Genomic DNA, 12,652 nt, shown 5'->3' with positions numbered 1-12,652 from the left:
GGAACTTAAAGAGCAAGTGTGCCTAATCATATTAAAAACTCTGATTATGAAGGTTGCCCAGGTCAGCAGAGTGCACCTGCAGAAACTTAGTACTGCAGGTTTAATTTAAGATTTTAAACATAGATTGATTTTTAGGATGGGTCTAAGAAGGCCAATGGCATCCTGGCCTGCATCAGGAACAGTGTGGCAATCAGGACCAGGGAAGTCCTTCTGCCCCTGTACTCGACACTGGTTGAGTCCTGTATCCAGTTCAGGGCCCCTCAATTTAAGAAAGATGTTGGGGTGCTTGAATGTGTCCAGAGCACAGCCCTGTGAGGAAAGGCTGAGGGAGCTGGGGGTGTGCAGCCTGGAGAAGAGGAGGCTCAGAGGAGACCTTATGGCTCTCTACAACTACCTGAAGGGAGGTTGTAGCCAGGTGGGGTTAGTCTCTTCTGCCAGGCACCCAGTGACAGAACAAGAGGACACAGCCTCAAGCTGTGCCAGGGCAGGATTAGGCTGGATGTTAGGAAGATCTTCGCAGCAAGAGTGATTGGTTATTGGAATGGGCTGCCCAGAGAGGTGGTGGATTCACCATCCCTGGAGGTGTTTAAAAGGAGTCTGGATGAGGCACTTAGTGCCATGATTCAGTTAGTTCTGTGATTCTGTGATGTCAGTCGTTAAGGTGTTTAGTTTGTACTTTTGGCCATCAAAAATGTTTTGGGTTTATGATGCTCTTAAAACAGATGGATTTTCTGTAACTTTTCTCTCTTTGAGTGTAAATATAGTGATTATAACTTTCCATTCTTATCTAGTGTTGCAGAATAAAGAAAAAGTCTTTACAAATTCCTACAAATTCAGAGCAAAAGATGGGACTTTCATTACGTTAAAGAGCCAGTGGTTTAGTTTTATGAATCCATGGACCAAAGAACTGGAATACATTGTCTCAAACAACACTGTGGTATTGTAAGTAATTCTTGTAAATGTCCACGTTATTGTTTTTGTCTGGATTACAGTTAACATTAGTAAAAAGCAACCTATTTAAGAAGGAGGACAAGGAATGGAGCAAAACTGGAGGTGGGTAGATTCAGACTGGACATGAGGAGGAAGTTCTTCACCATGAGAGCAGTGAGAGCCTGGAATGGGTTGCCCAGGGAAGTGGTTGAGGCCCCATCCCTGGAGGTGTTTAAGGCCAGGCTAGATGAGGCTGTGGGCAGCCTGACCTAGGATAGGGTGTCCCTGACCATGGCAGGGGGGTTGGAACTAGATGATCTTTGTGGTCCCTTCCAACCCTGACTGATTCTAGGATTCTGTCATTATTCCCCTTATTTCAAGGAGCAGAAGCTCCCTGAATATATCCTTCTGGCAAAGGTCCACAAAGAGTTATCATTTCAGCATACATCTGAAGTGGAACAGAGAGACTGAGAGCCCTGGGGCTGTCCCTTCCAACCCTGACTGATTCTATGAACGCTGCACAAAAAGGGCTTGAGTAAGCTGGAAAAACCTTTTTTTTTGTTTTGCATTTGCCAGTTACTTTTTTATTTCAGGCTTTGACTATATAGGTATAAACTACAGCACAGGAAGTTCCACCTCAACATGAGGAAGAACTTCTTTACTGTAAGGATTATGGAACATCAGAACAGGCTGCCCAGAGAGGTTGTGGAGCCTCCTTCTCTGGAGGCTTTCAAGCCCTGTCTGAATGTGTTTCTGTGCGACCTGTGCTAGATTCTCTGACAGGGGCATTGAACTTGATCTGTGGAGGTCTCTTCCATCCCCTAACATCCTGGGATTCTGAAAACGCTGTTATTTCTTAGTAGGGAAAAAAATACATGAAAGAGTTTCATATTAAAGGAAGAAGGAAAGGATCTTTTGAGAAAAGTAGATATGAGGAAATGGAAATGCAAAGTTCTGCTTTTACTTCTGAGCTTTACAATACAGCCTGTGCCAGCTGACCTAATTTTGAGTGCTGCCCCTGCCTCCCATCTGTCAGAATGTGGAGAAGCATAGCTGAGAGATTGTAGAAGTGCATGACAGGACAAAATACACTCTCTAAACTGACTGCAAGGGAGGAGCCTGTGAGACAGCAAATGTCTGTGTTGAATTCTTCTCCTCTTTCTCCTTATTTTTCATTCTCTGTCCTTACAATGGAGCTGTAGCTTTGTTTGTTCCAGTGATAGTGAAGATCTTTAGTAATGGCTGGGGTTTGAGGTGGGAATAAAGAGGATTCTATTTCTATTAAACTAGGCTGTCAGGGAGGCCTTTCACCCATTCTAGACCTGGTTCATGCCTTAAGTCAACATCACCCACATATTTTACCTGTGTCATTTTTGCTTAAGAAGGCAGAGACAAACAGTTGGGCAGCAGCACTGTTGCTGCTCAACAACAAAGGCCACTTTTCCCTCCCCTGGAGACCTAACTGTCTGGAGGAGGAAAGGCAGGCAGCAGCTGCTGGCAGAAGTCAGCCAACGGGTCCTTGTAGCAGTTGTTTCTGGTTAACTGGTCTCCCTCCTAGTAGTAAAAATGGCAGCCTTGTTCTCTTGGCACAGAACACAAACCCCTCTGTTGGCCTTTCTTTTTTGTTTGGAGAATAAGTGGAAATCAGTATTTCACCCAGTCCTTCACAAACACTGCAAAAGAGCGAACCATGGGATGTTAATTTTCACTGTTTAAAGTGTTCTTGAAATAAAGCATAAATTTGATGGGCCTTGTCTGTGGAAAAAACTTGCTGATTTTTGTTGTTGTTGTGGTTTTGCTTTGTTTTTTTTAAATCTATTTAAATATCAGAGGTCATAATGAGTCAGCTGAAGAACAGGCCCTCTACAGTTCCCAGCCTGCAGAAGGTAAGTGTTTCTTCTTACAGCTATCCTAGGTGCACATGCTGATCAATCACTACAATTCTAGTTTTATTCAGTCCAGGATGTTTCTTTAATTCTAGATTGTTGTGCAAGAAAGGATTGCTTTGTTTGTAAAGCTAATTCTGGTGACAATTTCTAGTTACAGCATCCTAATTGATATCATTCATATAACTGTAACCAGAAGATATGCTTAGAGCATCTCTTTTCCTTCTTTTGGCCTCTGCTGTGGGTATGATTTTCCTGTGTTGCCTGGTTCTCTGAATAAATGCAGTTGTACCTTGTCAGTTTACCCCTAGAATATAGGAGAATACTGATAGTGATCTATACTTTGGTACTGTTTTTCTGCTGCACCCTGAGTCTGATTTCCACATGTTGTTTTATAATCTGGCTATAGGGTTTTTTGTCCTCTTTTTTGTCTCTTTAATTATTCATTTCAGCTTGAAAAAAATCAAAGATTCTTTTTTTTTCCCCTCACATGTTTTGCATTGTCTGTGAGGGAGACTGGAGGTGGTCATGATTGAAGCCAGTTTCACTGCTGGAAATCAGCAATCCTCACATATGTATTACACACTTTATATTTCAAATGGGATTTACCACACCCTCCCTCCTGAGTTAGTGTTTTAAGGAACATAAGCTCTAGAAATAAGAGATACAGAACAAAAACTACTTTAAAATTAATCCTCTAGGTGATACTGTTTGTTTGTTTTTTCCTTGCTGTGTAATGAAACTGCTACAAACTTAAGGTTTTCTTTTGGTCTCACCCATAGATGCTGTAAAACAGTCTTTAGTAAGTGTACCTGGAATGTCCTCTGGAACAGTTCTTGGTGCTGGAAGTATAGGAACTGAAATTGCAAATGAAATACTGGAATTGCAAAGGTAATAAATGTTTAATATCATTCAATACACTTTTAAGTAAAGCTATGGGAGAGTTACACATGATTGTGAGGATTAGTCAAGTTTCATTTTTACTGTGTTAGGGGTATGAAAGATTTTTAGGTCAAGCCAGTGGGATTACAAAGTAGTAACCTGATGTTAGTCTCATACATCACTGGTATTGACAAGTAGTTTTGTTCTAGGCATGCAATTTCCTTTTGTTACTGAAGGTATGAAACAGCTATAACTTCTGAAATGTTACTGTGATGCAGCTTCTTCACATGATGTTGAAAGGGGTAGATAAACCATTCGGGAATGGAAAATCAGTTGTCTGTGAGTAGTGTTTATATTTCTCTGATAGCATTGCTCTGGTAGGAAGACCTCTTGAAGGACTCTCCAATGGAGCACTGCCAGAGAGAAGACATCAGCACCTCTTTCTCGGCTCTCCTTCATAAGGAAGTTGTCGACAGCAATTAGATTGCCTCTCATTCTCCTCTTCTCTAAGCTGAACAAACCTAGTATGCTCAGCTGCTCCTCATAAGGCATGCTCTCTAATCCCTTCAATCATTACAGACCTTAGAGAAACTGATCTTATTTATCAAAAAGTTCAGCTTCCATAGTACTAAAAGTATCTCTATGCCTGTCATGAACTCATTTTGTAGGTACCTTGATTTCATTGTGTAAGTAAAGCATGGCCTCACCCCTTTACACAGTAGCAGTTAAAGGTAGCAGGATATTTACCTCTGATTCTTTGATTTAGCCAAACTGTCTTTTCAGGAGGATCACAGTGATAATTCAGACTTGCTCTTAATTTAAGAAGCAGGGCTAATAGGAGAAATAAAGACCTGCAAATTCTGGATTCAGGAAATGACTTTCCAACGCCAAGTATTGGTGGAAGTGCTTGCAGTGAAGAGCACATGCATCAAGGAACTGCAGCAGGCAGTCTTGTTCTTGAAGGCATTGATAGAACTTAGTGTTTTTCCTACTCCTATTCACATCCTGCTTGGTTTAATAACAAGAATTCAGCATTATATATCTGAATGAGGTCTACAGGAGGGCTGGAGAGAGACTATTCATAAGGTCTTGTAATGACAGAACAAAGAGTAATGGGTTTAAACTGGCAGAGAGAAGATTTAAACTGGATGTTAGGAAGAAGTTCTTTGCAGTGAGGGCAGTGAGACACTGGCACAGGTTACCCAGGGAGGTTGTGGCTGCTCCCTCCCCGGAGGTGTTCAAGGCCAGGTTGGATGAGGCCTTGAGCGACCTGTTCTAGTGGGAGGTGTCCCTGCTTACGACAGGGGGTTGGAACTAGATGAGCTTTGAGGTCCCTTCCAACTTAAACCATTCTGTGATTGTTTCTTTGGGAACAGTCATCTTAGCATAAGATTTTGCAAGAAAAAGTATTTTGCTTGCCAGCTTCAGCAGCCACAGCAATCTGAGCCATTTCAGTCTTGTGCCAGCTGTGCTTATTGCAGCAATCTGAGCTGTCTGAACACCAGGAGCTGCAGAATACCCTTGTGCCCAAGACAGAAAAATGTTCTGCAGGTAAAAGAAAACATGATGAGCAGAGTCATGCAGAATAAAGTAAATTCTGTGCCCAAAGGAAGATCTTCTATGGAAGGGAGCAGTTGCACTGTGTGACTGGGATGTCTGACATTTTATCATCCTACAGCCCTGTGTCTGGGGGGAAATCAACAAAAAGTGTTCACAGATAAAGTTGTCCATTGAGGGCCTTATCAGTAAGAACTGGATGTTTCTGGAGATGTCTGGATGCAATTGCTTGCACCCAGAGGTATTTTACTTCTCCAGAATGACTGCTGAGACCAATGCTAGCATTTCTTTCCAGCCCAAGAGTAGAACTTCATTCTCTTTCTTCATTTGTACTGACTGAAGTTTACCATCTTGCAAGCCCTGAGGCCATCAGAATTGGAGAGAAGAGCGATCAGCAGAGGCTACACCAACTGTTTTTTATCACATTCCTTTGTGACTGCAAATGCTGAGTGCAGTTTACTACCTGAATCTGCTCTCTCCAGTTTTTTTCACATCACTATGAGACAGGTGGTTCTCAAGCTGTGCATCAGGCATCACCCAGATGGGGGTTTTTTGAACTTCAAGTCTGTGCCTACAGCTTTGTTTACAAGCATCTCTGTAATGTATTAGCTTCCAATGAAGACCTAATAGCAACCTAATAGCCACCTTCCAGTACCTGAAGGGGGCACAGAAGAAGGATGGAGAGAGACTGTTTACAAAGGCCTGCAGTGACAGAATGAGTGGTAGTGACTTCAATCTGGAGAAGAGTAGATTTAGGTTGGATGTTAAGAGCAAGTTCTGTACCATTAGGGTAGTGGAACACTGAAACAGGTTGCTCAGGGAGGTGGTCAAGGCCCTGTCGCTGGAGATATTCAAGGTGAGGCTCAACAGGGCTGTGGGCAACCTGATCTAGTTGAGTATGCCCCTTCTGAGTGCAGAGGGGTGTTGGACTAGATGACTGTTGGATGTCCCTTCCAAATAGACCAATCTGTGATTCTGTGAATGGACACTGCAGTTACAGCAATTCCATAAACCTGTTCAAACTGGAGTTTCTGTCCTGGCTTTTAGATTTGGCAGTACTGCTTATCAAGTGATGCATTGGATATTGGAATGCAAGGAACTAATATTCTGTGCAAATAACTTACTGAAGATAGGCCATTTATTCACCCATCTTCTATCTTTCCTCCAATTCCTTGTCACATTCTGGGTGTGAGGCCATGTTGGAAAGCATCCAGAGTGGCTCAGTTCTCTATAGCATTATGCTTTGGGAGTCAGGAAGAGCAAGGGGACATGGGGGCAAGCTGTCCAAAGTACCCTGGTTATGACATTTTCACTGTTAGTTTCATACCTGGCATGCTTGATGAGGGAGGAAGAGCATCACAAAGAATTCCAGTAATAAACAAGTAGTCTTCCTTTCCAGTTGGAATTTTATGACCATATGGGAAAAACAGATAAAATAACAGTGTAGGGAGTACTAGAAGGCTCTGTTCTTTTTCCTGCACCATTTAGCAGACCTTTCTTATGCTGTATGTGTTCTGTATACATTTGAATTGTAGCTGTTTATCCTAGTGTGCTTAGCTCTGAAACCTGTTACTCTTTGGCCTGGCAGTGCTGGTGATGCAAGAGAAAACTAAAAGTGTGCTCAAGGAATTATGACCTTTATTAAGCTCTGATGGTTTTTCTGGTAGGAGAACTTGGAACAGGAGAATTAAGACAACATCTCCACAGATTAGCTGGTGCATGCTTTGTGACAGGGGCCTGATGGGTTCTGCAACACATAGGCTGTTTTTCAGGTTATGATCAATGTGACTCAGTAAATCAATTAAACACATACTATTTTAGGTTGCATTCTTCACCATCTGAGGAGCTAAGTCCATCCCATCTCTTGAGAAAGTCACCTTCTCCAGCTTTACCTATAAACTGCAGCAATGTGAGTATGTCACTGCCTGTAGAAATCTTCAAGTAGAAGGTTAATGTCAGATAGCTCAGAGCCTGTGTTTGAACCACATTGGCCTGACTTGTGTTTTTGTGAAAGAACATGTTAGGTATTGCCAGCTACCTTCTGAGAGGTGTGACAGCAGCACAAGTTGCAACCTCATTTACAAGGGCATCATTGCAAGCCTTAAGGAGCTATTCAATACCATGACTGAGAGGACTGCAGTCTCCACTCAGTTGTTAGGATCTCTGCTAAAGCTTTGCAATTATGCTAAATATGATTCATGTAATGAGGACTTCTCTGCATCTGGAATTGTATTAAATTTTTTGCTCAATATCTACCAGAGTTAAAGTTTCCACACATTTGACAACCTAAATAAAGTATTTCCAGTTCTTGTTTTCTCTCATACTTTTAATCTTAGTGTTCTTCAAAACCCCTTTAAAAATCCATGCTCTGTGTATTCAGTTCTGAAATGTTTGAAGTTTTTACTTTGAAACTGTTTCAGTAGCCTTCTAAAAATGAATAGAATATGCCCTTTTGCTGATCTCTTAGTGCTGGCAACACCACAGACTGCAACTATCATACTCATTGGAATAAGTAACATACTGCATATTATCTGTTGTATATTTCAAGCTATATGAATGAACACTTGCTTCCCCATCAGCACTTCTTTGAATGTAAACTTCCTATTTAAAGACAATTTTGTTCCATTGTAGTTTCCATTCCCTGACTCCACTGTTGTGAAGTAGGAATTGGTTTGGTTTCCTTGCTTTTTTTATGCTCAGTTCTCCCCTGCCTTGCTGCAGATCCTTCTCCCTAAGAGATGGTTGACTTTATATATACTGAACTCTAAATCATGCAGCATCTCATCATAAGGGTAGTAACTGTATTAATGGAAGGATTTTCTTTTTGCTTTATTCTGTGCTTTGGTATCCCATTTGTTCCTGAAATGCTTTGGTAAAGCATTTCAGCTTTATTAATTCCCTAGCAGAATGTACCCAAGTCAGGCAACTCAAGAAACCTATCCTGCTAAATTGCATGAAACACATGATGGGGATGAGGAGGGTGGAAATGTTTGAGTTACTATTGACTTCCATCTTTATTGTTGCTAACCGTTTTGTGAAGTGCAAAAAGTAATTTAAAACTACTTAGTTGCTGGTTTGGGTTTTTTTAATCATTATGCTAACAAGATGCAAAATAATAGAAGAGAGACAAGTTTAGAATGCATATAGAACATGGGAGGTATGAGAGTCATTTTTCACCTTACAGCTAGCATGTGTCAACACTGGCTAACATGATGTCACTGGGATTTTGTACTTTATGCTACCAGCCATGGAAAGTACATGCCAGTGCAGTTTAGTGTGCTGGATTTGTTTGTTGCCTCCCTCATTAGACCCTCACTAAAGCAGATGCAATCACTATGAAGTACCTTTCCTTTTGACAGATGTGTGGAACAGGTTGCCCAGGGAGGTGGTTGAAGCCCCATCCCTGGAGGTGTTTGTAGCCAGGCTGGCCTTAACGAGGCTCTGGGCAGCCTGATCTAGTGTGAGGTGTCCCTGGCCATGGCAGTGGGGGTGGAACTGGCTGATCCTTGTGGTCTCTTCCAACCTGACTGATTCTATGATTCTGTGCTAAGTAACAGCTTTTATTTAAGCCATGTCCAATGCCATGTGAACTTACAAAATGAATTCTTTTTAAGTGCAGTAGATCTGCCTGTGGAATTGTGGTTTTGATTTACTCTGCTTAGTTCTTAATCCTTTGAGAGCAATGTATAATGTTTCTGTAATGTAATAATTCTGACTAAATTATTAAATTGAGAATTTAATTCTGTCCCTTCTGCTACTGCTGCTCTTTCAGGTGCCAAATAAAGATTTGATTCAGTTATGTCCTTTGGAAACAGAAGCCCTAGAGACTTCAGAACAAACCCAGGGTGCTATTCCATTTCCCAGTAATGAACCTCTCCTCAGTAAGATGATCTTTTTTTCTTTTGTGGATATTTTGAGGATTGCAGGGGGAAGGCATTCCTGATAATTTGTGTCATTTTTGAGTGCACTGCTTTATAACTGTCTATCAAGTGTAATAAGATCTGCCTGCCTGAAGATGAGAGGCCTAAAGCAGATATGTTCTTATGAGACGGCAAAAAGCAAAATTTCATCAGTGATTTAATCCCATGACAGAACTAAAGTCCTGTAACAAAACCACAGAATGATAGGGTTTGGAAGAAACCTGCAGCCTGGAGAAGAAGAGGCTCATGGGAGACCTCATTGCTCTCTACAACTACCTGAAGGGAGGTTGCAGCCAGGTGGGGTTGGTCTCTTCTTCCAGGCACTCAGGGACTGAATATATAAACATGAGGAATTTTTCCCTGTGAGGGTGACAGAACCCTTGAACAAGCTGCCCAGAGGGGTTGTGGAGTCTCCCTCTCTGGAGATATTCCAGAGCTGCCTGGATGTGTTCATTTGTGATCTGCTCTAGATGATCCTGCTTTGGCAGGGGGTTTGGACTGGATGAGCTTTGGAGGTCCCTTCCAGCCCCTGACATTCTGTGGTTCTGTGGTTATCAGCTAGCAGTTGGAGGCAGTCCAATAGGTTGGCAAGATTTAAATTTTCTTCTTAAATGTTTGATTTATTATGGCTGCCTGCAGACTATTATTTCTATGATGTGATTAGATTAACATCTAAATGACTTCCAAGGAAAGGAAGGTGCTGTTTAAAGAACAAATATGCTTGGAAAGTTAGCATAAGCTAAAAAAAGTCATCGTAAGACCTGGAAAAATCTGAGTGTTTCTGTATGGCTTACACTATGCTGTTCTGTATGTGTCCTGGCCTCTATCAGGAACAATGTGACCAGCAGCACCAGGAAAGTCACAACTTGCTGAAGTCACACCTTGAGTACTGTGTTCAGTTTTGAGCCCTTGTTACAAGAGAGGCATTGAGGTGCTGGAGTGTGTCCAGAGAAGGGCAGCAAAGCTGGTGAAGGGACTAGAGAACAGGTCTGGTGAGGCTGACTGAACAGTGATGGTTTAGTCTGGAGAAAAGGGGCCTGAGGGCTAACATTCCTGATCTCTATGAACAGAGATTCTGGTAGGGTGGGGGTTGGTTTCTTCTCCTTAGCAGCAAGTGACAGAATGAGAGGAAATGGCCTCAAGTTTCACCAGGGCAGGGTTAGGTTGGATATTAGATACTGTCCAGAGAAGGATGACAAGGCTGGTGAGGGGCCCAGAACACAGACCTATGAGGAGAGGCTGAGGGAGCTGGGGGTGTGCAGCCTGCAGAAGAGGAGGCTCAGGGGTGACTTCATTGCTCTCTGCAGCTACCTGAAGGGAGGTTGTAGGCAGGTGGGGGTTGGTCTCTTCTCCTAAGCAACCAGCAACAGAACAAGGGGACACAGTCTCAAGTTGTGCCGGGGGAGGTCTAGGCTGGATGTTAGGAGGAAGCTCTTCACAGAGGGAGTGATTAGCTTTGGAATGGGCTGCCCAGGGGGGTGGTGGAGTCACCATCCCTGGAGGCCTTCAAGAAAAGACTGAATGAGGCACTTAGTGCCATGGTCTGGTTGATTGGCGAGGGCTGAGTGATAGGTTGGACTGGATGATCTTGGAGGTCTCTTCCAACCTGGTTAATTCTGTTCTATACTAGATTAGAACAAAGTTCTTCACTGAAGAGGTTATCAAACCCTCAAACAGGCTTCCCAGGGAGCTGGTTGGATCCCCAGCCCTGAAGGTGTTTAAATGAGGCAGGGATGCAGTGCTGAGGGTCATGGTTTAGCACCACAGTTGGTAGAGTTAGTTAGTAGTTGGACTCAATCTTGAAGGTCTTTCCATCTGAAATGCTTCAATGATTCTATATTTGTCATGCTTTATGGTGGTTACATTTAATGTTTTCATCATTTTATTAGGTGGTAATTCTCATCTGGACTTTGATGCCATCTGTGAAAATGAGGACACTGCCATGACAGCTCTTATGAATTACTTGGAGGCTGATGGAGGACTTGGAGATCCAGCTGAACTCAGTGATATACAATGGGCTCTCTAGTTCAGCTTTTCCTCAGGAAGAAAGAATGTCAAGTCCATAATGCACAACAACCAAACACCTTCAGTACTGTATTATATTTTTTTAAGACTTTGTCTGAATTTGTATTTACTGTCTATATATTTTTAGAGACTGAAACTTTGTTCAGAGAGAGAGAGAGAGAGAGAAACTTTCTGCTGCACCTCTGGGAAAATGCAATATTTTTTTCACAATGGGGTAACCTTGAAATTTTCATATTGAACCATCTGTAACTGGAATGCTGAAAGCACATTACTATATTTTTGCTAAGAAGCTTTAACCAAAAGGTACTATATAATGTACAGGAGGTTTGTGTTTTTTCTTAATTTCCTTAAACTGTTATTTATTATGTTTCAGATGGTAGAATATTGCTTAAATGAGTTCTGTAGCACCAACCATACTTAGACAGTTTAAGAGCATTTGCAACTACTAAATTTCATTGAAACGACGATTTGCACACACAACAGATACGAAACAAGGTCTTGTCCTTCATAAGTGATGCCATTTGTGATCCCTTCCCCTTTTCAGAAGCACAGCTTTGGGAGTAAGAAGTTAAAAAAATAAAGCACACACTTTTGGCAGCAAGGATTTGAGTTAGATCACCGTAGCAAACAGAAGAGTGGAGAAAAAATAATCGCTTCTCTGGTATGCAAACGAAGTCTTAACTCCTGCTTTATTTGTAATGTCATAGTAGATGGGCAGTGCCTAGGAGCTAGGAAAAGTGATGCTAAAGTCTAACCATGCTAAACTTTGCTCTCATTGCTGGAGGAGTTGACATAGATTGTCCTGTCACTGTCTGTTGGTGAAAAGAAGTCTTAATGTTCTAAAGTATCCTTTATAATCTTTATGGGGCTTGGTTTGGGTTTTTTTTTTGAGAGAGTTTAGGATGATTTTTCTATTGCTTGAGCCTCTGAAATACTTGTGTGATATAGTCCTGGCTATAAGGAAAGGGCACATAGGATGATCTTCTTTTGGGGGAACAGCTTTTGCAAGAATCCTATCACAGTGACAGCAAATTACTCAAGAACAGGGCACTTAATAGGTTGTACTACAACAATATAGCGTTAATATATAAAGTAGATCTTTTTATCTCTGGTATTAAAGGTTTGGAAAAGCTTTTGCATTGTTTATATATCATAAAGGCATAATTTTTCTGGTGCTTTTTGTTTGGTTGTTTCTTTTACTATGGGTAATGAAAGGAAAGTGTTTGAAGACAGTTGATACGTGTGTGTATTTTTATACTGCTCTTTGAACAGAGACACCAACATAAGCACTACTGCATTTGATTTAAAACTAAAGGTGAGCAATGGGCAGCTTGTTTCAGCTCTTTTGAAGGCAACTGAAAGAAGCAAAAGCTCGTCACAGAAAGTCTGAAAGCATCTCACAGAATCCCAGCATGGTGAGTTTGGAGAGGATCTCTGAAGATCACCTAGGCC

The 12,652-nt window shown here is 41.8% G+C and overlaps 1 protein-coding gene across 2 annotated transcripts in view; it reads left to right on the top strand.

The window, feature by feature from the left end:
- BMAL2 (basic helix-loop-helix ARNT like 2) overlaps positions 1-12,375 on the top strand; it is a 41,908-nt gene extending 29,533 nt beyond the window's left edge. For both annotated transcript variants that reach the window (XM_064165799.1, XM_064165798.1), the window contains 6 exons: positions 792-942; positions 2,761-2,816; positions 3,599-3,707; positions 7,077-7,164; positions 9,028-9,136; positions 11,065-12,375. In XM_064165799.1, the coding sequence (XP_064021869.1) occupies positions 792-942; positions 2,761-2,816; positions 3,599-3,707; positions 7,077-7,164; positions 9,028-9,136; positions 11,065-11,201 (650 nt within the window). In that variant the 3' untranslated portion in view covers positions 11,202-12,375. The remainder of the gene's footprint in view (positions 1-791; positions 943-2,760; positions 2,817-3,598; positions 3,708-7,076; positions 7,165-9,027; positions 9,137-11,064) is intronic.
- The last annotated feature ends 277 nt before the right edge of the window (positions 12,376-12,652 follow it).

This window comes from Pogoniulus pusillus, chromosome 27 (genome assembly GCF_015220805.1).
Source record: "Pogoniulus pusillus isolate bPogPus1 chromosome 27, bPogPus1.pri, whole genome shotgun sequence".
Classification (NCBI taxonomy): Eukaryota; Metazoa; Chordata; class Aves; order Piciformes; family Lybiidae; genus Pogoniulus; species Pogoniulus pusillus.
This window is presented reverse-complemented; position numbering and strand designations above follow the sequence as displayed.